This window comes from Lepidochelys kempii, chromosome 10, assembly GCF_965140285.1.
Source record: "Lepidochelys kempii isolate rLepKem1 chromosome 10, rLepKem1.hap1, whole genome shotgun sequence".
Classification (NCBI taxonomy): Eukaryota; Metazoa; Chordata; order Testudines; family Cheloniidae; genus Lepidochelys; species Lepidochelys kempii.
Window position 1 is genome coordinate 44697208 of NC_136389.1, and position 26461 is coordinate 44723668.

General features: G+C 46.9%; 1 protein-coding gene across 5 annotated transcripts in view; it reads left to right on the forward strand.

The window, feature by feature from the left end:
• CPEB1 (cytoplasmic polyadenylation element binding protein 1) overlaps window positions 1-26461 on the forward strand; it is a 78422-nt gene that overhangs the window by 23772 nt on the left and 28189 nt on the right. For 4 of the 5 annotated variants that reach the window (XM_073363185.1, XM_073363186.1, XM_073363188.1 and 1 more), the window contains exon 3: window positions 5933-6121. The exons of the other annotated variant lie outside the window; for it this stretch is intronic. In XM_073363185.1, the coding sequence (XP_073219286.1) occupies window positions 5933-6121 (189 nt within the window). The remainder of the gene's footprint in view (window positions 1-5932; window positions 6122-26461) is intronic. 5 annotated transcript variants of the gene reach the window in all.

Here is a 26461-nt window from a genome sequence, read left to right on the forward strand (position 1 = left end):
TAGGGAGCCTAAAGCCAAACTTGAGGCTGTGGATTTTGCTAGGTGGCAGGGTATTGGGCATTGCAATGTGGCATCTAAGGACCAACATGGATCTAAACCACAGGGCTTACAAAGACCCTGAAACGTCTTACCTTCTGTGAAATGAGGGGCCTTGTAATGGGGGGTTAGCTCAAGATGCATCCTGTACCTTTGAATTTGAATGTTCACTTGACTTCTGTGCTTTATGGGGTCACTTGGCTTGAAAGCTAAACTTTGCAGGGATGCAGGAGTGCACTTTGCGAGACTGCGCTGAGTGTGGAGGCAGCAGCTAGGGTTTGTCTAACTGATCTGAGTAACTGGTGGGTGCAGGTGGAGACAGATTTGTACAACTTCAAGGAACAAAAAAAGGTCTTTCCTACATTAGGTCTTACCTAAATCTTACTAGAAGGCTGCATACTGGAAAGCTAGGGAGGTAGTGTTCTCAAGCAGATTCTGGAAATTGTATTATCTAGCATCTTCCTGGATGACCTGTACCTATCTTCTGCAAAGCTGGGACCCTCTTAAAAGTAAAGCATGTTTGTGTCATGCTAATTGTCTATTCACCCATAGTGAATGGATGCAGGAAAGCTGTAGATGACCTGAATTGCCAGGCTTAAAAATAAATTTGGAGTGTCTCAGGCCTTTCTCATTATAGCAAGGAGGACATGAACTCATTCCTTCCTTTGCAGGTCACCTTAAGATGCCATTGGAAATGTTAATTACTGGCAGCCTTTCTGCTGAAAATGTCTTGTGGTCTGTAGGGTGTTTAGTTTGGGCCAGTATGACATGAACTAGAGTGTGCAGAGTCTGACTTGAATGTGCTCTCTAATGTTGTGGTTCTCAGCCTGGGGTATGCAGAGGTCTTCCAGTAGGTACATCAACTCATCTAGATAGTTGCCTAGTTTTACAATAGGCTACATAAAAAGCACCAGCAAAGTCAGTACAAACTAAAATTTCATCCAGACAATGACTTGTTTATAATTGTACTTTTCAGTATAAAGTCAATTGGAATATAAATACGGTAAATGAGATAGTAAGCCTTTCAGTAATAGTGCGCTGTGACACGTCTGTAGTTTTGTCTGACTTTTGTAAGCAAGTAGTTCAAGTGAAACTTGGGGGCACACAAGACAAATCAGACTCCTGAAAGGGGTACAGTATTCTGGAAAGGTGGTTCACTGTTCTAATGCATATTGCCCTCTTTCCTTCTATTAAACCTGGAGGTCAGGACAAGTTAGTCACTGTAGTGGTTTTTAAAGTGCAAGTCATCAGTAGAAAGATGGTTCCCACAGACTTGGGCTATGGCACTCCCATAAACAGCCTATGTAGAAATGTTGCATGATCATGAGCTGAGTTATGGTTGCTGTGGGAACTAACTGAATTGCCTGGAAAGTGTCTTTAGTGCAGCATCATGACTAAGTTTAAAGACTCAGGCCCCATCTGAAACAAGTTGCACCTCCAGCTATACTACTAGAGCTAAAGTAGTTCCATACCCTAGTGTGGCTATAGGTAGAACATAAGTGTTTATCTTTGGTGTCGCTTAGGCCTGTGCAGGAAGGGGAATACGTTGTACCAGTATTGCATGCAAAAACTACATGAAGATCATGCAGCTTGCAAAGGCAAGTACTCAAAAGTTAGGACATGCCAGTTTGCCTCTGCAACTTCAGCTCAGTCCCCTTATGCACATGCCTCATGATAGTCCTCAGCACAGTCACAGGTCACGTTTCAGTCAGTGCACAGAACGGATAGTGCTCGGGGAAGGAGTAGCTATGTACTTCGTTCTCACTGTTCAGCATAATCCTAGGCCTCATACTGCATGCTAGTCAAACCCTGCTCTAAAGACAGAATTATTTCCTCGTGGGCTCTTCTGTGGTTCTCATCTCAGTATGAAGCTTCACAAATGTTCCTGTGAGTTGAGTGGTGGGATCCCTATTGCCCAAGTTAAGGTCAGAAGTACCTACTGATCCAGGGTGCCCAATTTGAGACCCCTTACAACCTGATTTTGTTTCAGAATCCTTAGCATTATATAGCACTTAATTATGTTCACAGCACAGCTCCCATTTGAATTCATTTGCCAGCCAAGAGTGGTCAGCACATGTGTAAATCAAACCAAAGGTTTTAAATTGGGCACCCAGAAAATGAGGAACACTTTGTGACCCCCCTGTGAAGTTTTAAGTGACATGCCCAGCTTTACATAAGAATTCTGTGGATGAGGCAGGGATAGAATTGAATTCCTCAGGAGCATTTAACTGCCTTAATCATGAGACCCTCTGTCACAGGTCAGGCCCATGGCTGTGCCTGCACACCCTTGGGGCTGTGTAGCCAGTCTCACTGTCAGGATGGGCTGCCACCTCAGGGGGCAGTGGCCAGGATGGGGGACCCAGGCCCACCCTCTCCACCAGGTCCCAACCCAGGGCCCTCTTGGTGGCAGGGATCTGGCCGAAACACACCAAGCTAGCCTCCTGTTGTCCATTAACTCTCTGGGTTATTTCCTGCCCACTTCTCTGCATCTCATGGCTTCCTAGTTCCCTCAGTTCCTTCTCCCTCAGTTTTGTCCAGTGCCTGGGGGTTGAGGGTTGCTGTCAGCTGGCTGGCCTCCACATTGTAGGGTGCTCACAGCCCTTCAGAGGGGCCAGCAGCACACCACGTTCCCCTACAGTGGTCTGCCCAGACTGAGCCAGGCTGCTCCCTCTTATACTGGGTTTGCTCTCTGAGCATGCCCAGTAGGTCCATGAGGGCATGGCTTCCTCAGCCCATAGTGAGGGGTTAACCCCTGCAATCCCAGTGTGGGGCATGCATGCCCTGTCACACCCTCCTTTCTGCAATCACCTGCCTCACTCACTACTCACCTCCAACTTCCTTGACTAATGAGGCAGGGATCCTACAGGCACCTTCACTAACAGCCCTGACCTGTCCCCACAGCAGCTGGACTCCATGCAGTGAATGAGGCAGGGTCCTGTTGAAAATGGTCTAATGTGATGAGACTGTTGTAATACATACATGAATTAAGGCTGCACCTGAATTCTGGCATTTCTGAACTCCTGAGTGCTTGACTTGGCAGTGTTCTCAGATAGCTTTTGTGACCTGGACTGGATTCAGTTAATTGTTTAAAAACTCAAATTTTGTCTTATTGACACCCTATGGGTCCCAAGCTGGGTTGGAACCTTTGGATCCATATACAGACCTCTGCCAGTTGAGGGAACAGAGTAACTGACAGCAATAGTACTATCCTCTGCATGGAGCAGCACTAGAGGTGGAAGGGTCACCTTGCCAGGTATTTGCTGGCAGCAGAGGAATGCTGAGACTTGGGAACTTTGGTTCCATTCCAGGTCCTTGGGGGGGAAATGTGCTCTTCTGCCCATTGCCTCCAGTTGACCCCTTTGTGCCCATACCCCTTTTACTGGTACAAGTTTTTTTCCCCACCCCAGTTTAGTCCTAGCCCTATTCTTCCCACTTAGTTGCCACTTATCAGGCTTTCAATCCCAGTCTGCTTGCCCAGTAAGCTGGTCTCACTGCTCCAAACTACTCCACTCCTAGTCTCCTTGCCCAGCCAGTTCCTAGTCCTTCCATGTGCCCTACCTCTGTTCCCAGTCCCTGCCCACCCCACATTACCATCCCCACTAACTCCTAGTCTCCCTCAGTTTTCTCACCTAATCTGGCCCCAATTCCCCTGGCTCCTTGTCCCAGTCTCCCCCATCTGATCTCCGTTCCCCCTGCCTTGAATCAAATGACTGCCTGGATGTCAGCTGAGGGTAACAGAGGGGCTTCTTGCTCTCTGTTCCAGTGGCCAGCCCTGCCCTGGCCCAGAGCAGCCATTACAGGGAGAGCCTTCACCCCTGGCCAGTGCCATGTGCTTGGTCAGCACTAGGGGCTGAGACTGGAGCATGTGCAGGATGGAATCTTGTTTATCAAATCCCTGAAGCCTCTTCTCAGCATGTGCAAACAGTTTTGAAAGGTTTGTCATATGGATGGATCTACAGCAGACTTTGGATCAGGGATGTGCCTTTTGCCAAATTCCAGGTCCCTGCTCCAAAGCATGGGGATGCTAGAGCATTTCAAAGAAATCTTCTGTTTTTTCCATGGTAAAGGTCTGCTTTTTTCCCTAACCTCACTCTTGGAAACAGATGAATGCTTAGGCTGATCTTTGGGGAAATTTCAGTGGAGGCTGACACATGGCACAAAACTTTCAGCCCAAATGGTTACAATTTGGCAAAGTTACAGATAACTGAGAATGGCCTCATTAAGGTTGCACCAAACTTCCCATTATAGGCAGGGCTACTAGCCCTGCCAGTAATAAGCACCTTTACACCATTGTGTCTACACTAAAGGCTGTACTAGTCTGACAATCAGTTTTTTTAAAAAGTGTACAGTGTGTGTAGGCCTTAGTCATGAGGGTGGTGGGGACAGAGTGCTGGCTGCCAGCAGGTGTGGCTGCAGCATTACCATGTCCTATTCTCTCTGACCTGCAGGTCCCAGACTTCCCAGGGATCATCATACTGTATGTGTTAGGAAACTTTGGGGTTCCCAATCTGAGGGTTAGGTAGGGTCCATCTTCTGCTGTAGCACAAACCTGGTTCTGCCTTAAGGTATTTGATGACTGGTGTCAGCATCTGGAGCTGTGCTAGGCATGTAGACCAGTAAATCACTTGGGATTCTGCTGTGGGGCCAGAAGGGAGGTCACAGAGCTGAGTTCCAGACTGGTAGTGATGCCTGGGGTAGCTATAATTACATGTGACAAATGTGGCAAGCAGGAGTCACTGCAGCACCCTGCTGAAGAGTGAGGGGGTGGGGTGTTCATTGCATGCCATGCAATGGTGGGGGGTATGGGGACAGCATGGAAGAGACTGTCCTTCTGCTTGGGAGCTGGCTTACAAATGCCCTGAGTGACTCAGGTTTTGGGTAAGGTAGCTGAGCATCTTGTGGCTTAATCAGCCCCCAGATCCTGCATCAAACTGGCATTCTTGTTCTAAACTGTCTGCCTTTCTCTCTAGCATGCTGGCACAGACACCTAAACTAAGGCAGGAATCCAGCATCTTTAATAGCTCTGGCTGGAGGACACCCACCCCCCATGGGGGGGCAGTGGGGTGGGGAGGGATAGAAGGTCAGTGAGCCATGAAAATTCCTGTCTAAATGTGAACTGGGAATTCTGCTCTGCCCGGCCAAGTTTTTCCTAGTGTGACATGTAGGCTCAGACTGGTCTGCAATATAATGCACTTCTCTTCCTATTGCTGAGGATTTTTTTGAAGGTTATCCATATTATTGAATAGTAAACAATGCAGAGTCAGGGAGGCTCAATGGCCAAGTTGAAGCAAATAGATTATGCTAGCAGAATTGTGAAGCTTTGCGTTGGGTGGCTGAATCGGGTCTGGAGCCTGTCCAGGACTAAAGTGTTTTTGGGTTTGTGGGTGGAGGGGGAGGGGCAGGGACAGGAGAGCTGGATAGCACTAAACTAGTGGGTCAGAGCTGTTGCCGCTGCTGAGGATTGCTGTCTCAATCCTCTTTTCCACTGTGCTGTAGCTCACGGCTTATTTGTGCTGGCTGCCTCCCTTGATGTACTGTAGCTGTGCCTTTTCCTTTCTGCATGCTGTCTCGTCTTTCAGGGGAATCTCTCCTCTACCTTTATTTTGTAATAAATGATGCGGTTATGTTGCATGCCTGAGTGACGTCACTGTTAGCACAGTAAGCATCAGCAGCCTGATCACATGCTGGCCCAGTCAGTAATGCAGACAGGATAGGAAGGTGGAGGGGGGGCAGAGGAGGGAGGGGGCTGGTTCCTGGACAAATGGTAGTCTTCCCTTTGGGATGAAGTTGTTAGTCTCAGTGGCTTCATCATAGGGCAGGATCTGGCTTGAAGCTTTGGAAAACTCCTCCTAAAAATTCCTGAACTCTTCAGCTTGTGTTTGTTCCACCTGAGCAGACTTCCAAGACTCTGAAGGAGCAGTGGCAAGCAGGATGCTTTTCCCCAACTCTGCTCAAGAGTCTCCCCGTGGGCTCCCGGACACAAACGACCTGTGCCTTGGCCTGCAGTCTCTCAACCTGACTGGGTGGGACAGACCATGGAGCACCCAGGACTCGGATACTGCAGCACAGACCAGCACACAGTCTGGTGAGTTGCTTTCTGCTGGCACACAGCAACAGTTGTTGATTATTTGCTTTTTTAAAATGTGAAGCTATTGCCCAGAAAAGTGGCTGTTACAGGAGCAGATTGACTGGTTGAGGGATTCTCTTAGCCTTATAAATGCTCTGAGTGTAATGGGGTGGTGAGTTCAGGGGGACAGAATAAGGGGAGGTTTTGGTTCTTAGTGTTCTGCAACTATTCCAGTCTTGGCTGGAAAAACAGGAAACTTAACTTACAAATACCCAGGCTTCTCTGGATCCTGTGATGTCTGGGGAGGGATTAATGTGCTGATGGGCAAGAGGCTTTATTAAAAACTGCTCATACCTTCCTTCCAAGTAGGTTAGGATGTATTTGAAGATTGAGTTAAACACCTACACTGCAGTGTGGAAGTGGCGTTAAACTCACTCCACTCCAGATAAATCGACTGGCAAATTGCTACCTGGGCAAAATAGGTTGTGCCGGCAGAAAGCTGTCTCTATACAGGGAGGGGGCTGCATGCTTGCAGAAGGACCCCCTGCCTGGCAGCAAATGCTGCTGTAGCACACAAGCTTAGGCTCTTGCACTCACGGGGTCTGCTGCCCACACTCTGCAAATGGGGTGTGGTAGGGGTGCAGACTGAGCTCCAAGTACCAAACTCAACCAGAAGGTTCCCAGCTCTGTAAAAGGGCTAGGAGGGACTCTCCCCAGAACATGCTGCTTTGTTTTAGTTTGAAAATGGAGAATGGCACTTGGTCTGTAAGTTAGTCTCTCCCCAATAGCAGAGTGAGGGCATGGCAGCAAAGTATTGGCTTCTTGTTTTGCCCTTCCAAATGCTGTTCACCCTGGCTTTCAGCTGGGTCTAGCTCAGCATCAGCAGTATGGAGTGTTCTAGATCTGAGCACTGTTCTAAAGCCTGGTATTATCTATAGAAACTGAAGAGTAATGCTGTACCCCTCAGTTTTCTAGACCAGGATTTAGTGGCATCCTTGTGGTGTAGTCAAGTAGGGAGCAAGAGGGGAGTGGGGACTCATCTTTCAGGTCCTTATAATAAAGATCTAGAAAGAACAATCTCACAGATGGTGTTACTTCAGTGAATGTATCAGTCCATGGAAATATCTCCTGCTTCAGCAGAGTTTGCACAAGTTCAGCCTGGTTGCTACAGAAACTCCTCCTTTTTATAGAAGCAACCTGCTGCTTTGTTAAAAGGCTAGTGCATCTTTGTGCATTGATGGGGGTGACCTAGAAGGCCCCAGGCATGTTGCAGGTGCTGATAGGAATGTGGGTTGCAGTGTCTTGCACTCTTCACGTGGGTGGCCATTCTGGGGTAGTTCTGGAGGAGTGTAAGTGACCACTGCTACCTTCCCTGAGCAGGATGTAAAGTGTTGCAGGCTGTTCTGCTCACAAGTGTCATGCCAAAGCTCACAATTGGTAGGAGCATGTCTTCCTTCCCACTAACACCTGTCACTTGGTTGTAGCAGTGGGTCACAGTCTGCCAGGGGCAGCACCAAATGTCACTTCAGATACTGCAAAACTGATCTGCATGTTACCCAGAGCAGGCCTCCTGGAGGTGCAAGTGCATCACTGCGGCTTCCTCCCATGGCTGGGGGTGGGACTTGTCAGGTGACCGTTGCAGAAGCAATATGCCACTGTAGGGGAGGGAGCAATGAGTATTAAACAGGCGTATGCACAGACCCCTGGAAAGAAGTTCCTGTTGAGGGTTTTCCTAGGAGCCATTGGCACTCCAGTAGGCTTGGATTCCTGTCCTGTGCGAATCCAAAAAAATCCATCTGGCCTCCCCTGGTCACCTGTAAATGCTCCATATAGCACCAAACAAGGGATAGTACTTTCCAGGCAGCAGTTGTGCCTGATCTTGTCCTACCTTTGCTTATGTCTTGTCTGTCTTGCCCTTTCCAGTGAAGCTGGGAATAGAGAGCTGATGGCTGACTTTCCATCTCTCGGTCCTCCAAAATGGTGGTGGGGGAAATCTGAGTTCTTGATCAGAGCTGAATGGAGCAGCAGCCTTGGATAATTAATAGCATACATCATTTTGGGAGGTGTCTGATAGGCAACTGGGTACTGAATCTGGATTATGGAAGCTTAACTAAGGCCCTGTGAACAGCATAGTTGTACATAGGTGCTGGAACTGAGGGTGCTGCTGTACCCATTGGATTGAAGTGGTTTCCATCAGATACAGGGTTTATAGTTTCGTTAAATGGCTCTCAGCACCCTTGCAGTTGTAACCAAGCCAACAACATCCAGGTCTGACAGTACTTCCTGGTGTTGTTACAGCCATAATGTGTAAGACATGGTGCACAATGGCAGTGCAAAGCAGTTTTGTGTGACAGCCTCTTGCTGCTGCTGCTCTGAGCCCCACATGATCAGCTATAGCCGTCTCAGATGTTTTCTCAGCCAACATCCTGCCTGGCTGTTTTGACAAAGCCTCCATTCTCACTAGCTACTGTTACTTGTATGGCAGCTCTCTGCTATTCAGTGGGATGAAATGGTACATTGCTCTGTGGAAGGCTTAACTGTGAATTGCATGTTGAGGAAGCAGCAAGTAAAAATGGATATTTATGCAACACAGATCACAACTCCACTATAAACTTCATATGAATTCAGATTTTGCAGCTTAAAATAGCCTCTGAATCAATAGAAAATTCAACTGGAAACTAGTCTGGGGTACTCCAGTGACCTTCCTGATCACTTAATTATTTTGGTGTCTGTAGAACACATCCTTCACAAATAAGGTACTGAACTACCCACAGCTCTGTAGTGCATCACATATATTTCTGAGTTCCTCACTAATAGGATTGCAAAGATCAGTGGAACTGATGGCAGGAAAGTACTAAGTACTTGTGATACTAAAATGCTCAGGAATGCAGGCCTCCTGGATGCAAGGGCTGAGTACCTTGCAGTACCCTGTTTGAGGGTGAGCACACAATTAAAGCCTCAAAGGCTTGCATTCCTCCTGCCACCCAGTCACTATGTATTAGAGGGGTAGAAGCCCCACAATATAGAAAAAGGGAGTTGGTTTTGACAGAGCATAGACTGGCCCATGTGCAAACTTGCAATCTACCCATATTCATATACCCGGAGCCATTTGTTGGCAGTGCCATTTCAGTCACTATAGTCTCTCCACCCCAGTGGAATGTGCTGGCTATGTTCTCATAGTCTAACTGCTGTGCATCCTGCACCAAGCAGAGGGAAATGGGAGACTGAATGGAGAAGCAGGAGAAGTGGCACTTGAATGGGCAACCATGGCTTATCTTGCTGTGGGTATGGCATATGCTTGGCTCAAGAAGTGAAATGCTGGTATTAGCGTGCAGCTGTTCCATTGTTCATCTGCACCTCCCACGTCTGCAGAGTCTCGTCCCTCCCTCCCTCCCTAGGACCAGGGAGTTGCCTTGAAAAGCTTTGCAGGAGGTAGGGCTGGGGGGATTCAGACTGGGTCTGGAATGCTTTGGGAAGCGCCGTGTGAAGTGGCTTCTCTTCTGTTTGTGAGAGGGGTGGGCATAGGGGGTGTTTCCCCACTTGAGACCTTCACTAGTCTTCAGAGGGGCCAGCAGGTATGGTCAGCTGGTATTGCCCAACCATGCCTTGTGTAGCAAAGGCAGAGAACAGCATGTGAACAGTCTAGTGCCTGTCAGTAATCTCTGGCACTACAGTGATGCAGGTATTGATTCCCAGCTGGCTGCCCCCAGTCCCTCATTGGTGCTGTAGCTGGCATTTCAGCACTGAGCCAGGGATGATCAGAATCAGGAAATCCTGACTGCAGATGCACTGGGCTCAGCATTGGGTTGTCTGTCTCTAGAGCCTGGCTGGGAGGGGCAGGTGTTGCCAGCGAACAGCAGTTGGGATGGTTCTAGCAGTGACTCAGCTGTATAAATCCACAGGGAGCTGGCCAGGAGGATGGAAGTACAAAAAGTTAACAATCAGTCTAAAATTGATGCTGATTTGGTTTCCTGCAGTGTCAGTGCTTGAGCATTGATGAGCTGGAATTCAGGTACTCTAATCTGTGGCAGACTTTTCTTAAATCTGCATACAGCCATTGCCAGGTGCTGGCTGTACCTGAGCCTGAAAAGGAATGTCTGGTAATAGGGAAATTATACTGGTGTCACCTTGTGCCGCCTGTGGAACTGGTGTACAAATACGCTTGATATTGTAGTTGTGTACAGGGCCCCAGTCAGGGTCAGGGCCCCATTATGCTGGACATAACTAGGCAAAAATGCTGCTTTTGTTTTGCAACACTGAGGAGTTTTCTCTTGCAATCAGACTGCTGCTTCATGCCTCCCCAGGGGCTGGGAAACTGCGCAGTCCCAGGACATGGGGCTTGCAGTGCATTTTCCTGCTGATTCTACTGCATTGTAGAGGAGACAATCCACCTGTGAGAGGGTGGAAGAAACTTTGTCCCTCTGCCAAGGAGCATCCTCTGCTCCTGAAGCTGCTGTCTTGCTTGGGGAGCCTCTGCTAGAGGTAGCAGCTGATGCAGTTCAAAATTGCTGCATCTATTGGCTATAGAATTTAATTGCTGTCTTGTGGCAGGAGAAGAACACTAAACCTACTGCTGCCACTAAAACTGTCTGTCAGACTAGGAATATTGACTCAAGTCCCAGAAACCTGTTCTCGTGTCCCAAGAAAGGGAAGCTGCAGGAAATAAATGCTGGCCTTGGCTGCTTCCAGCTAAGTGTCCCATGTAATGCAGTATTCCCTTCCCAATTTAATAACTGTAAATATGCAGTGTTCATAGCATCCAGGTTACCAGTTTCTCCTTGGGGAAGGGTAAAGGGACACTATCAGGACAGTGGAGGAAAGAGATGAAAGTGCTGGTTTAGTTTGTATGCCTGCATAATTGATGACAGTAGTGCACAAGGATATGTGAGGTAGAGCCCTGCAAGAGACTACCTTTTAAATCCTGATTCCACCCACACAAACCTTAGATTCTGCAAGACGGCTTCCCCCACTACTTAAAACACAAGAACCACAGTTGGCTAATATATAATGGAATTCAGACACAATTTTTACCACTAAAAATAAAATAAATCTTGATTAAACTATGTAAAAATATTTAACTCTTGTCATAATAGACATCAAATCTCCATCCCTGTCCTAAATTTAAGTATTAAAACCTTTATTTTTCTTAAAGAGAAATGTGCTTTACATTGAAATTCAGTTTGAAAAACTGAGACTTAGTGTTTTCCCTCAAATTTCTGCAGTCTGGTAGTTTTTTCCCCAGTGTAATCCTACCTGTAACAGTACATTTTATCCTCTCCTGCTATTATGGCAGCAGGTCCTGTGGGATCCCAGTTGGGCTGCAAGGCTCTGATGGGATGTTTAATACATGTTCAGTCTCTCTGCTCTCGCTGGCAGGTATGAAGCCTGTATACTGTTAACTTCGTACCTGGCATGAGTATGAATGCCAATATTGACATACTGGATCAGACTAGTATCAGCTCTCTAGCTCTAAAGTACATGTGACTCCATATGGACAGTGACTAGTCCATGGAGAAACATTCTTAAACTCTGGCAGTGCTTGCGTATGCCCTGTATCATAGGGTCTGTCTTTCAGTCTATCTTATATAACTAGATGTTATCCATATAGCTGATTATTTTAATCTTCTCATGACAGTGCATTCCATAGGTTGACTGTATCCTTTTATCCATTTCAGACATATTGCTTTGTTTCCTTAGCTGTCCCCAGTAAAGAGGAGTGCCCTACTACCTTCCCAAACGCTTGCTTATATACACCTGTCCTGTCTCTTCAGAGAAGAAACAGCCTGTTCCATTAATGTCCCCTTTTGGAAGCCCCTCTATAGCTCTCACTCTCATTCCCAGTCTCTAGACACATCTTCTCTCCCATCAGGGTTTGCCACTCCCACAACTGGGCTTCCCCTCTGTGCTGCAGTTGGCTGGGTCTCCTTGCCAGTCAGACTTGGCTGGAGATGGGACGCTAGATGGGGAGGGCTGAGTCACTACAGGGAATTCTTACTCAAGTGTCTCTGCCTGGTGGGTCTTGCCCACATGCTCGGGTCTAACTGATCGCCATGTATGGGGTCAGAAAAGAGCTTTCCACCCAGTCAGATTGGCAGAGACCCTGAGGGTTTTTGCCTTCCTCTGCATTGTGGGGCATGGGTCACTTGCAGTTTAAACTAGTGTAAATGTTGAATTCTGTGTAACTTGAAGTATTTAAACTAGGGCTGTCAAGCAATTAAAAATTAATCTCAGTTAATCACACTTAAACAATAGGATACCATTTATTTAAATATCTTTGGATATTTTCCACATTTTCACTTTTTTTTTTCACTTCCACATTTTCCACATGCTCACTTTATATTTTGGTGGGATGATTTAGTTGGTGTTGGCCCTCCTTTGAGCAGGGGCATGGACTAGATGACCTCCTGAAGTCTCTTCCAGTCTTAATTTTCTGATTTTTGATTACAAGTATTTGCACTGTAAAAAAAAAATCACCTAATAAAAATACTGTAGTGCAAATCTTTATCATGAAAGTTGAAATTACAAATGTAGAATTATGTACCAAAAAAACTGCGTTCAAAAATAAGTGTAAAACTTCAGAGCCTTCTAGTGCACTCGGTCCTTCTCATTCAGCCAATCATTAAGACAAACAAGTTTGTTTATATTTACATGAGATAATGTTGCCCTTATTTACGTCACCAGAAAGCGAGAACAGGCATTTGCATGGCATTGTTGTAGCCAGCATTGCAAGGTATGTGCCAGATATGCTAAACATTCGTGTGCCTCTTCATGTTTTGATCACCATTCCAGAGGACATGCTTCCATGCTGATAGTTAGTGTTAATTAAATTTGTGACTGAACAATTTGGGGGAAAATTGTATGTCCCCTGCTGTGTTTTACCTGAACTCTGCCATATATTTCATGTTATAGCAGTCTCAGATGACCCAGCACATGTTGGTTTTAAGAACACTTTCACTGCAGATTTGACAAAACACAAAGAAGGTACCAATGTGAGATTTCTAAAGATAGCTACAGCACATGATTCAAAGTTTAAGAATCTGAAGTGCCTTCCAAAGTCTGAGGGATGAGGTGTAGAGTATGCTTTCAGAAGTCTTAAAAGAGCAACACTCGATGCAGAAACTACAGAACCTGAACCACTAGAAAAGAAAATCAACCTTCTGCTAGTGGCATCTGACTCAGATGATAATTAACATGCGTTGGTCCGTGCTGCTTTGGATTGTTGAGCAGAAAGTAATCTGCATGGATGCATGTCCCCTGGGATGGTAGTTGAAGCATGAAGTGACATGAATCTGTAGTGCATCTGGCAAGTAAATATCTTGTGATGCTGGCTACAACAGTGCCATGAGAACACCTGTTCTCACTTTCAGGTGACAGTGCTGCCTGCTTCTTGTTTACAGTATCTCCTGCAAATGTAAACAAACTTGTTTGTCTTAATGATTGGCTGAATGAGAAGTAGGACCGAGTGGACTAGCAGGCTCTGAAGTTTTACATGGTTTTGGAGTGCAGTTATGTAACACAAATGTAGGGTTTTAAGTTGCACTTTCATGTTAAGAGGTTGCACTACAGTACTTGTATGAGGTGAATTGAAATACTATTTTTATAGTGCAAATATTTGTAACATACACTATTTCAATTATGATACAGAATACAATAGATAACATAGAAAAAATCAAAATTTAATAAATTTCAGTTGAAATTAACAGTGATTAAAACTGCAATTTTTTAAATCAATTAGTTTTGACAGGTTTCAGAGTAGCAGCTGTTAGTCTGTATTTGCAAAAAGAAAAGGAGTACTAGTGGCACCCTAGAGACTAACCAATAAATTAGTTTTTGAGTTAGGCATGTGAGTTAACTGACTAATCAACAGCCCTAATTTAAACCATGATTTGAGGACTTCAGTAACTCAGCCAGAGATTAGGGGTCTGTCACAGGAGTCTGTGGGTGAAGTTCTGTGGTCTGATGTGCAGGAGGTCAGGCTAGATCACGCTGGTCCTTTCTGACCTAAAGTCTGAGTCATCTTCAGAAAGAAATCTCTAGTCTGTCCTGCTAAGAGCTGGCTTCCTCCCCTGCTGCCTGACCAACCCACAAAAGTAACTTAACAATCAATGGATCCATAGAAAATCAAACCCTCCCAATCAGATTTTATCTTGGCACCTCTCCCCTTTACAAGAACTGGACTATATGACCTCTCAAGGTCTCTTCCACTCCTATGATTCTAGTTCTTGACTCTACCTAGAAGACACTCAGTTACCACAGCAATACGTGGCAGTACATGGACAGTGTAGGAAAATGCTTGCTTGTTAAGAAGGGTGCTTAGGTAACAGATGTCACATTAAGTGCATCCCTGGAGGTTCAGTGCTCCCCACTGTGGCAGTCTCTGGTGAGCTGGGTTCTGGGGGAACTTGATCCAGGGCATACAGCAGTCTCCCTTCCCTCAGAGCCAGAGGGAGCAGACAAGCCTGCCAAAAAGCCAGTTAGTGCTCCCCTTGTTGCCAACTTCAGGTATGCCTCTTGTGTGCGCAGGAGCAGCCAATATGATCTTGCACCAGTGGCTTGGGGAAGAGGCTTCAGCTTTCTCTGCTACTGGCTCAGCAGCACAGCCCTTGTGGGATTGAGTTCCAGTCCCATCTTTGCATCTCAACAGTGGTGGCAAAGCTGTCTGCTTATGGGGCCTTTCTGGTGGCTGTCACTTTTGCAAGTGGTGTGAGCTGAGGGTGCTGAGTACAGTATCTCAGGACAGGACCTTCCATAGTGAGCAGGTAGAGCTGCATTTCTACCCAGCCTTGGTTCTAAAAGCTACTGCTGTTCCACAGACCTCGGGGTTCTTCAAGTAGTGTCCCTGTGGGTGCTCCAGTGTAGGTGTCTGTGCCCCTGCACCTCTAATCCAAGATTTTTGGTAAGTGTCCCCTTGAGCCCACACATGTGCTCTCCCTCCCTCATGGTCTGTCTCCAGGCTATTTAGCACTGCATGTGCAACCCCCCCACTTCCTTCTCTACCACCTGTGGCCTCTGATGGAACAAGCAGTTGTCCCTTATCTGTGTCATTAACATAAGTAGTGTGTGTGTTACCTTTGTTCTCCCTAAAAGTACTCAGGCTAGTGTTTTATTTTTTTTGGCTTAAAGAGAAAAAGGAAAAGAACTTCACTTTCCTTCCCTGGGGGCATTCTCCCCCCACTTCTAGTAGACTCATAATTTTTCTTTTTCAGTTAATAAAAAAAGGTGGACTATTCTGCATATTCCTTCCTGCTAGAGGATGACAACCCCCTGCCCAGGGGCTTGCCTGGCTCTCTGCTCCAAGTGGTGCCTCTCCTGCCAGGAGTCCATTCCTGTAATGGCCAGACACTCGCTGTGCCTGGGAGACCATCACAGACGTGCTTTACCTGCCACACCTAAAACTGCAGCCTGGCAGGAGCTGGGAGCTGAAGTAAAATTTCTCTATACAGAGAACACTTTAGTCTGCAGGGGACTCCAGTGTGTTGACCCCAGATCATCCCCAGAGCCTTCACTTCAAAAGGGGTCAGGTGGTGAAGAGGAAGAGAGAGGGGGGGGAAAGCCACCAACAGACTCCTCCTGGAAAGGCTCCTACAAGCAGCTGGCCAGCCAGAGGGGTGTTCCCCAGTGCAGCCATCTCCACATGGATCCCTGAGCAGCTGGCCAGCCAGTGGGATTCCCCAGAGGGGCCACCTCAGTAGGAGAGTACCAACACAGGAACCTGTGAGCTCAACTGCCACTCCAGTTTGGCACAGGGTCTTCCTGCTGTGATCTCAGCTGCCGCACTGGTTCAGCACCTCAAAGCTCTGGAAGCTGAAACCTGAAGTTTTCCTGTCCTGAAGGGTCTTCCTGCTGTCAGCTCTGCCCTGCTCTGAGCTCTGCTCTCTGCACTGACAAGGGGCTTCTGTAAGCTCTGTGCTGCTCTGAGCTCTACTCTGGGCATCTACTTCACCAAGAGGGGACAGGTACTGTATCAGAGCGACATAGAAAAGCCCTGCTGTCTGCTCTGGCACTGAGACACCAGAGGCTTCCACTGTCATGCTCTGAGGCAATGGTACCATCCCCTAAGGAGAGGGGACAGTTACCCTACCATCTCTAAAAGAGCAGCATAGAGAAACCCTTTGGTACCAGATGCAACAAAACTCCCATCTAGGAAGTGTTCTGCACCTTCCCAACCATTGATACAGACTGCAGACACTCCTCTGGGGTTCCAGATGAGCCCATGGTAACACAGGTGCTCTGATACTCTGGAGACCTGTGGCCTCAGTACCCAGGAAGATACCATTACCATACCATCTCTAAAAAAGTGGCACCAACAAACTTTTTGTATTGGGCAAAACTCTCATTTAGGGAGTGCTCTGCCCAGTTATCAGTACTGACAGTGTACCATGGACCCTCCTTTGTGGTACCAAATGAACCCGTGGTACTGCATGAGCTCTGCAATCCTGGAGACCTGATGATTGGGGAAGACCCACAATCCCCATTACTTGATACCAGGACCCCAGTATCAAGCACCATCCCAGCACCCAGAATCGCTCTTAGCATTGTGCTGTATACTACCAATACCCCAGTCAATGACACCCTTACCCACAGATGAATCTGACACTGGCCCACCACCACACTACAAGGGTCATCCCCAATCCATCATGCCAACCACCCGTGCCTGCCTTCCTGCCTCTCCCTCCCAAGGCCATATTGTAACTCCTCAGGTATGTACACACATGGGGCGACAGTCTCCGGTGTCTCTCAGGGAGAGTCCACCAGATGGTTTGCTACAGCCTGGTACCTGAGCTAGGACAGGAGAGAGCTTTTTCAGAACAGGAAAGAACGGGGGGAACCTGAAGAGGTAGCTTCCTCTTCAGCACACTTCTCATCTCTCCCAGATGAGACTGTGCTGCCCACCCCTCATCACTAAGTGAAGATTGAAGAACTTTCTGGATCTTACCAAGAGGGTAGCCAACAAGCTGCAGATTCCCTTACAGGAGGTGGCAGATACACATCACAAGTTGGTAGAAATTCTGCACACTACCTTCTCATCTAGAACTGTCCTCCCAATTAATGAGCTGATTCTAGATCCTACCAAAATCTGGCAGAGCCAGCCTCCATTGCACCAACCACAACAGTGTAAACAAAAACAATCCTACATCTCTACCCAAAGAGGCAGACTTTTTCAGCATCCACAATGCAACTCCATCATAGTGGATGTGGTTAATGAATGAAGCAAGCAACATAATACCAAGTCAACTCCATATGATTGGGCTTTGCAAGGTGGTATATTAATCAACAATGTTACTGTTTAGTCATAAATTACCAAACTATCCTGGCCAAAACAATTTTTGTTAATCTTGGGAAACCCAGGATGTTTCTGGAACATTACTGGAAACACACAAACAGATTCAGACCATTCTTAGAGAAGGTCAGTTAATAGCCAGACCGGTCCTAAAGACACCACTGGATGTAGCTGTTACAGCTGCCCGCCCAGTCTCCATGACAGTGGTACTGAGGTGGGTTGTGGGTTGGCTTTTTTTAGGTTCGCTGCACCTCTCTAGATTGCCCAAAGAGCTACAGACTTCCAATTTGAAGGGCCTTCAAACAGACAGATTTTTCTCTCCACATCCTGAAGGATTCTCAGACGGCACTGCACTCAAGAATCTACACTATGGAACAGAAGAGATGTACCTCTCAACCACACTACAGATCACAATCTTCTCAATACTCGCCATCTCTGTGCTGTTATGAGCCACAGTGTAAGAGGCCCAGGGCTCAAAAGCGAGAACAGTCTGCACCCCAGTCCATGACCTCTCAAACTGCCTCTTATAAGCACTTTGAGCTGATCGGGGGCTTGAACAATGATACCTTACAGCATCAGCTGCCATCTGTACACTTGTCATGCCACTCAGAAGTCACCTTACCTTCTCAGCAGTTAGGACCAGCTCTAGAGCAGAGAGATTTCTAGGCCTGAACCTACAGGGTACCTACTTCATATCTCAATATAACCATCGTACAGGAGATTTCCTACTGCTTACCTTTGGAGCAGGATCATTATAGGTACAGACTGCTCCACACAGGGTAGTCTCCAAGGTTCACTTCATTGTAGTGGCATACTAACCCCGGTACAGTGATTGGACTTCATCAGCACCAACCTGATGCAGTACAAGCGAGAGTGCTCCTCACTACCCACATTCACCACTCTGGGACACATCTCCCTAATATGCTGGGGAGCTCACCTACACAGCAACAAGGTTCAGGACAAATGGCCTTCTACAGAAATGACCTTCCATGTCACTCTTTTGGGGCTAAGGGCTGTCAGGAGTGCCTGTGCACAAACTCTGCCTTTCATCAAAAACACACAACGGCTATGATGGACTTAATGTGACCTGTATGTTTTGTATAAACGGCCAAGGAGTTGCCAGATCTCCCTCCCTCTGCAAGACAGCATTCAAACTTTGGAATTGATGCACCCATCATAATGTGCTCATCTCAGCTATCTGTCTACAAGGGATACAGAACGGGATAACCAACAGTCTGTTGGAATTTTCTCGCCACAATGAGTGTATACTGAATTCAGAGGTGCTTCAAGATATAGCCATCCTTTGGGGAACCCAGCCTATGGATCTCTTCACTACCTATCAGAACAAGAAAGGTCCTTTGTTACTGCTCCAGGGCCAGCTTGGGGAAACATTCACTGACAGTTGCCCTCACCTTCCTAGTGGACAGAGCCCACTTGTATGTCTTTTCCTAGTTTCCTACCCTATCCAAGATTCTGTTGAAAATTCAACAAAAAGCAAGAGTTATTGTGATTGCCCCTCTTGACTATGACAAGTCTGGCTTCCTCACTTGACACAGATGGCAGTATGCCCTCCTGTTCCTGTCAGCCCATTCCTCACCCGCTCTCTCAAAACAGTGGGCTGACCCTTCACCCCAACCCATGGGTCCTCTGCCTCCAGGCTTGGATCTTTCTTTGTTCCAAGGCTTAGAAGCAGAATGCTCTGACAAGCTGAAACACATGTTGCAACACAGCCACAAGTTGACCACTCCACATACCTACAAAATGGAAACGACTCCAAGTTTTTGTAGCATTCCAAACACACAGACCCAACTTCATCTTTCCTCCCTCTGATTTTGCACTACATTTTAAATTCTCACTCAGCTCCCTTAAGGTACATCTCATGGCGAAAATGGCTTCCCACTTGAAGTTTGCTCAACCACTAATACGTAGATTCTTTAAGGGCATTGGTACTCTCTTCCCCCATGACATACCACCCGCTCCAGCCTGGGACTTTAATTTCATTCTCAGGGCTTGGACTAGACCTCCCTCTGAGTCCAGGGCAACTTGTTCTCTCTTACACCTGTCCATGATGACAGCATTTCTAATTGCCATCACCTCAGCTAGGCACATAAAAGAAATAGTGGCCCTGAGGGCACACCCATCATTCATGGCCTTTGTCTTTTTAAAAAATAACTCTAAGGCCATATCCCAGGTTTCTCCCTAATTTTTCTACATTTTCCATATGAATCAACAGATCAGTCTCCCTGTCTTTCCCAAAACCACATTGTGACAACTGGGAGTCAATTGTGCATATGCTAAATATTAGGACACGAGCATTCTACTTGGACAGGACTAAGGACTTCAGGAAATCCCCTAAACTCTTCCTTTCGTCCACAGAAAGATCCAAAAGCTGTAAAATCTCATACTATCCAGATGGGTCTCTAGTTGTATTAACTACTTAGCAAGGGCACAACTTGCTCCTGTCCATACGCACTCCATGAGATCAGTTCCTACCTCAGTCACATTCCATCAGGATACCCCTATCTCCCCAATCTATAGAGCAATGACTGTGGCCTCTGTCCATACTTTCGCAGAACATTATGCGATCACTGAAGATTTGGCTGCTGATGCAATCTTCAGCTCCACAGTACTCTCTAGTAAGATTCTGCTCCAAAGTTCCAGCCTCCAGTGGTGGGTACTGGTCACCTAAAGTGAAGCACCCATAGGAACACTACTCAAAGAAGAGGAAGTTACTCACCTTGTACAGTAACAATGGTTCTTTGAGATGTGTCCATATGGGTGCTCCACAACCTGCCCTCCTCCCCTCTACTTCAGAGTTCTCTACAGGGCTCTGAGGTTGGGAAAGAAGTGAGGGGGTTCACCCATGCTGCTAAATAGCCTCAAGGCAGACCACGAGGGAGGGAGAGCACATGCACACGAGGGAGGGCTCAACAGGACACTGCTACCAAAAATCTCCAATTAGAGGTGCAGGGGCACACAGACTCCTCAAGTGGAGCACCCATAGGGGGACACATCTTGAACCGTTGTTACTGCACAAGGTGAGTAACTTCCTCTTCCTGGGGGGGGGGGGGGACCCCAAACCTCTTCAACCCTGGAAAATGCAGACACCCATAGCTGTTAATCTGACTGCATTTAAGAATATATTGGAAGGTTTGATGCCTTTTACTACTGGTCAATATAGGAAAGACATCTAATGCATTGATTGCGAAGTGGTTGTGTTGAGGCATACAAGACAAAAATAAAAGCCTAAAACCTTTTGCATCAGAAGAGATCTGTGAAGCAGCAAATTGGTCTTCAACTTGTACAATTGTCAGACCCTTCCAGCTACAGCCCCAATGCAGAAATGCGCTGAAACATGTGCTTACATGCTGTTTTTAATAGGGATGTTTCCTGAATTGAAGCCTAATGTACAGGTGTTGGCAGACCCAGCCTCTGGTAGGAAGGTACTGTGTGTTGTGTTGCTCTGGAAATCCACTAAATCAAACTGCCATAAACACGTGTGGGAGGGCATTAATCCCAATAGCAGGGATGGCTAGCATGGATCCAGAAGTTGGATCCTGTCAACTATCCAAGCTCACCTTCCTGGACCATCCATGAACTGAATGCATAAGGTCAGTCCAATGACCATTGTTCTATGCACTGTAAATGTGCTTTAATTCAGAGGAAGCAACTTAAACTAGAAGACAATGTATTTCTAATAGTATTGGTCTTCATGGAGGAGCTAAGCTTCCTGCCTTGTCATTATTCAATTGCAAAGACAACCGACTGGTAGGAATGGAATCTGGGTAAGCAGAGAAATGTATGGGATATCAAATATCTGTCTGCTCCATCTTGAGATGTGGGTGGCAAAAGTTGAACTCTGTATCCAAAGCAAGGACCTACCACCAGCTGATACAATGGCATAATATTTCTGGTATTCTCCAACCCACTTGTTATGCATCTCTACATTTGCTCTCTTGACAGCTGCTGCACCTTAAGCTTCATCAAGCTGTTGACAGTGTCCCCTAGGCCTTTCCCAAGTAGATACAGCTGACTCAGAAATGAGCAATGTGTAGTAGTGGTTGGGAACTCTTTTGATGTATTACCAGGCATTTGTCAACATAACTTCACCTGCCACAAGCTTAGAATAAGCTCTCTAGGTTTATCCTGATTCCGAAAGAGGTCTAGCTTGTCGAGTTTCTCCTGTACAGTCCCTGTAGTATCCTAAATGAGCCCTTCTCTCGATTTTAGTGAAAGGGAGACGTCTGAGATCATTCCTGGGGCAAAGGGTAAGGAAATCTCTACCCACCACAAACAAGGGGGAACAAATTCTTGTTGGTGCGTCGTTCATATGGATCTTGATCTAAGTCTTAATCTCTCGATGCTCGCCTGCAGGTGGTCTTAACTGCCTTCCCCCACCCTTTTAGCCCAGCAGCTACCTCCTTCAAGTTCTGTATGGAGGCCATGTCTACATAGGTGCAGTTACACTGGTGCAGACCTAATAGAGATGTGCTGCATCAGTGCTAACCTGGGCTTGCTTACACTGCTGCAGCAGGAGTGAGTCCCACAGAGTGGCTTTGCTGCATGCACAGGGACCAAAGCTGACGTGCTGAAAGGGAGGACCACTAGTCCTGAGACTATTGGAATCCACATCTTCCCTCTCACTATGGAGTTCTGTGCAGCAGCTGCACTTCCATAAACCGCCTTGCACAAGCACTTGCCTCATCCCACCAGTAATCCCTACATTAGTGTTCTAAAACATTGTAAGTGCAAATAGCTAATGAAGCATTGAACGTGTTTGGCTGGCTGTCCAGTTAGAGGGCTGCTCAAATTCAGTACAGAGAAAACCACTACAGTATTAGAACAAAATACGGTCAAACATCAAGTTTAGACTAGTGCCCAATAGCTGCCAACTGGCCTCATGAGGCCATCTTGGATTCTTAACTGAACCAAATGTCTGTAATATGCATACACATGCTAAAACTGTCAGTGGCTTTCTCAGTGCCTTCTTCCAATGGAAACTGAATTCTGTCTGCTATGCCTAAAACATGCAATCTTAACCCTCTCCTCTTTTTTGAGACGTGTCCTTTGACTGACTTGCATTGATGTAACAGAATACCTATTGCAGCACAATACATAGGTGCTTGAGTGAACATACCAGTGATATCAGATCTGCTGGTTGGGTTCCAGTTCAAGTGAGGTTTAATCTCTGATCTTGTGCAGCACTGTGTGAAAGCACATAGCACAGAGAACCCTCCTTCAAGAGCTTCTTTAAACAGTCTCTGCTGGGAAATCCCACTGCATTGTTGTCTTAAAGCAATTCTGGTAAGATGTAGCCACTGTTAGTGCTGACCCTGCCATTGGTCTGTACCAGTGCAGTGCCATTTGGAGATGGTATTCACTCATTTACTAGGGTAGAGAGGGCACAGACAACTTTATCACTGCCTCAACCTGCTCAGAGCAAGGTTAGGCATAATGATGGTATGAACGCCTGCAGTCCTTTGTCCTGGTGTATGCCAATGATTTGCCATTGTAGCTGCATAAGTGTGCAAGTAGTAGTCAAAGTCCATTGTGAATGCACCTGTTGATCACAGAATTTGAGGCCCTTTGATTTTGGGGGCAGTGACATAGCCAAGTTCTGCTATTGGTGCAGCTTTATAGGGTGTAGATTGACTGGCAGCCTTCACACTTAGCATCTCAAAGTTGAACCAGCCTGTAATCTGGTGGAGGAGAACCTTGGCATTCTAAGCCTGCTCAGGTAGCTCTGAACAGCCCTGGCCTGCTAATCGCTTACAGATCAAGCTCCCTAATAGTCTGCTCTGCATTGCCAGTACTGGGGGTGGCAGCAAGGCATGGAGCACAGCTTCTCAAACCCACACTTCTGTACTACAGCTGAAGTCTTGCATGGCCTCATCCAAACTCCCTTCCACTGGGACAGTTACTCCCAATCCTGACCCTGGTGGGACCGCACTGCTCCACGCTTGTCTCAGGCTCACACAAGAGGTGAGGTGAGGTGCACACTTCCATAGATTTCAAAGCCAGAAGGGCCCACCGTGACCATCTAGTCTGAACTGTACAGTGCAGACCAAGAATTTCCCTGAAATAATTCCTAGCACAGGTCTTGGTGGAAAACCATCCAGTCTTGGTACACTAGCCCTGGTGACTGAAGGAAGCAGAGGTAAAAGTTCATATGTGCAACCTGGTCACTATAACATGGTAAACCTGTGGAGGAAGCCCTGTCTTGCTGGCTGTACCTGGCCCTCAGGCCTTCATTGAGAACTGTTAAAAGATTTGTTAGTCTATACCAGGCCAATCTGTTACAGCTGTGATCTGTGGCTTCTGGTGTCTGCAGACAGCTGAAGTAAAGCTCTCAGCCCTTCCACTATACATGATTTAAATAGGGTTGTCGGAGGGTTCAGATTGTTTGCTGCCGCAAACAGACTTCAGCTCTTCGGCATTATGCTGCATTGCACCTGGCCATAATAGTCTGCTGTTCAGTTGGCATAACTAGGCCATATATTGCTTGATGCTGCAGAATAATGGTCACAGCTGTGCCTGTGGAGCTAAAGCCAACTGGTGGGGAATGACACATGCACTGCCAGCAGAAGAGCCACTATGGCTGGTCTGGTCAGACAGACGAGACCCCCGTAGTTTGCTCCTTTTACAGACTGCACATCTGACTGCTTGGCATCAGATAAACCAGGATCCATGCTTGTCTTTACATCACTGTTACAAAAGGGTTAATTGCATGGTCTGCAAGGGGGAGGCTCTGAAAGGGTTGCAGTCAAGGTGTACCTGCCTGACCGTAGGCTTGAGATTTCTCAGGTGTGTCCCGAAACATCTGGGAGTGAAGGGGTCTCTGCACAAATGGCAGGGAGTTTCCTCTAGGGAGGCTGCAGGGGGTATTCCTGAGCCTCTCAAAGCAGAGTCAGTGGGGCAGGAGCAGTCTTCCTGGGTCTCTGTGACAAAAGCACTTTCAGAATTGAGCTGAGATGCTGGGAGCAGCCACGAATGCTCTTGGGGCTCCCAATTTGTTTGTTGTGGAGACCTATTAAAGGCAGTTCCCAGCTAGCCAAGTGACCAGATCGGTGGCATGTATCACTCAGCCCACATTAGTGGACTTGATCTTGATTAGGGGAGTTGGTTAATCGCATCTTGGCCTCTTCTGCATTGCATATCTTGATGTGTAACTGAGTCCCCAGATTGCTTTGTCGTCTTAGTGTGGCTGGGCCCTAAAGTGTCAAAACAGCTGACTCACAGGTGATGTGATGGCTGTGCTGCTGCCATTTGGAGCCAGCAGAGTCCTCCTTTTAGAGAGCCTCAGGACTGCACAGCCTCCCTCCTGCTAAAATGCTCTCTGCCATGAAGTACTGAGTAGAAAAGGGTGGAATGGAAAGTGAAGGCGAGTGGAGAATACCCTAAATCATGAGGCAGACACCTCACTGCAGGGCTGGAGGTCAGCTATTTATCAGAATCTGACTCCTAGGCTAAAATAAATGTGCTTGGGGCAAGAGTCTAAGTGGAAGGAAGAGGGCTGGGATCTTAACCTTGAGCGCATTCTTGTTGCAGTGGAAGCTTGTTTGCTTTGTCAGTGCAACTAGATCCTGGTGTCAGGCTCAGATCAGTTACAAACTGACTTCAACTGGTCTGGCAATATTTTACAGGCCTGTTTAAATTTTGATGCCTGTTTTAGGTGCATTTAAGTTGCTATTTCTTGCAGTCAGGTGTCTAGCTTAAAGGTGCTTGGCCAAGCAAACCCATGTTTTCAGACTTGTCCTGCATTATAGAGAATTTTTAATCCAGCTATTCTCATAACTAGGCACTCATCTAGGCTGCATATATAACTGGATAATGGAAAGGAATCTGCTTCCCCTGTTCTTGCATATATTATCAGTCTCTAGTTTGCACCCTAAGCATTGCAGCAGACACTTGTGAGGGAACATCTAATTGATACTTATATTTAGAAATGTGTGTTCCTGGGCTTTGCAAAACATCAAATGTATCAAATTTGACCTGACAGTTTTTTGCTTTTAAACCTTGACTGCTGGAACTGATGCGAATACACAGTGGACACCATGCCATGCTGCATATTTGTCCCGCTCTCTAAATAAGCATGCAGCTGTGCATGCTGTCTAAGTTACCTACTTGTGCGTACACTAGGCCTGAAGGCATCCGAACTTTCAGCAGAATCTTGCAAATCTTGCCTATTTCTATAAACTCCGTTCTGGCTAGTCTTGATCACTGAGCATCCCTTCTGTCCCTACCCACAACATCCTGGCAAGTCTCTAGACAGCCTGCTTCTCAAGTCATGCCTTGACCAAGTATTCAGGCCTGCCTCTCGCACCTCACCTGCTTGGAACTCTTCTCATGAACTACTTACATGCTGCCCATACAAGGGACAATGCTTCCAAATGCTGAGTTCAGCCTATTCACCCCTGAGGCAAGAATGCCATCCCCGCTTGTAAAATGGGGAGCTGAGGCGTACAGATCAGGTGACTCCCCATGACATCTGAATTGGTGCTAGAGCCAGGAATAGAACCCAGGAGTCCTGGCTGTTTTGTGTTGTAACTATTGGCTCATGATCCTCCCAAACTTCCTTCTGCTGTTCTGAGTGAGCATGCAGATGGCCACCTGACATCTTAGCATCTCATTTCAAAAATAAACATCCATGCTGTTGTTGGAAGTTCCAGTTAGCTTTTTTATTGTAAAACACTGGCATTTGGTGTTAACCCTAAAACCTTTCAGGTGGTAAGCCTGGTCCTATTAGCAGGGAAGAAAGCAAAGCAGAGGCCCTACAACAATTCTCAGGTAAATATCTACAAATCCAGAGCACTTTCTCTCACTCAAAATGCTTAACCGTGTGCTCATCATTGTGCAAAACTCGGCCTGTGTCAAGACATGGCCTAATACAGAGGTAGGCAAACTATAAGGCCCATGGGCCGGATGGAACTCTCCTGCCCAGCCCCTAAGCTTCTGGCCCAGGAGGCTCGCCCGCAGCCTCAGTGTGCCATGCCGCCGGCGCAATGCTCTGGGCAGCACAGCTGTAGCGTCACCAGCCACCGGTGTGCCAGGCAGCACAGTAAGGGGGCAGGGAGCCG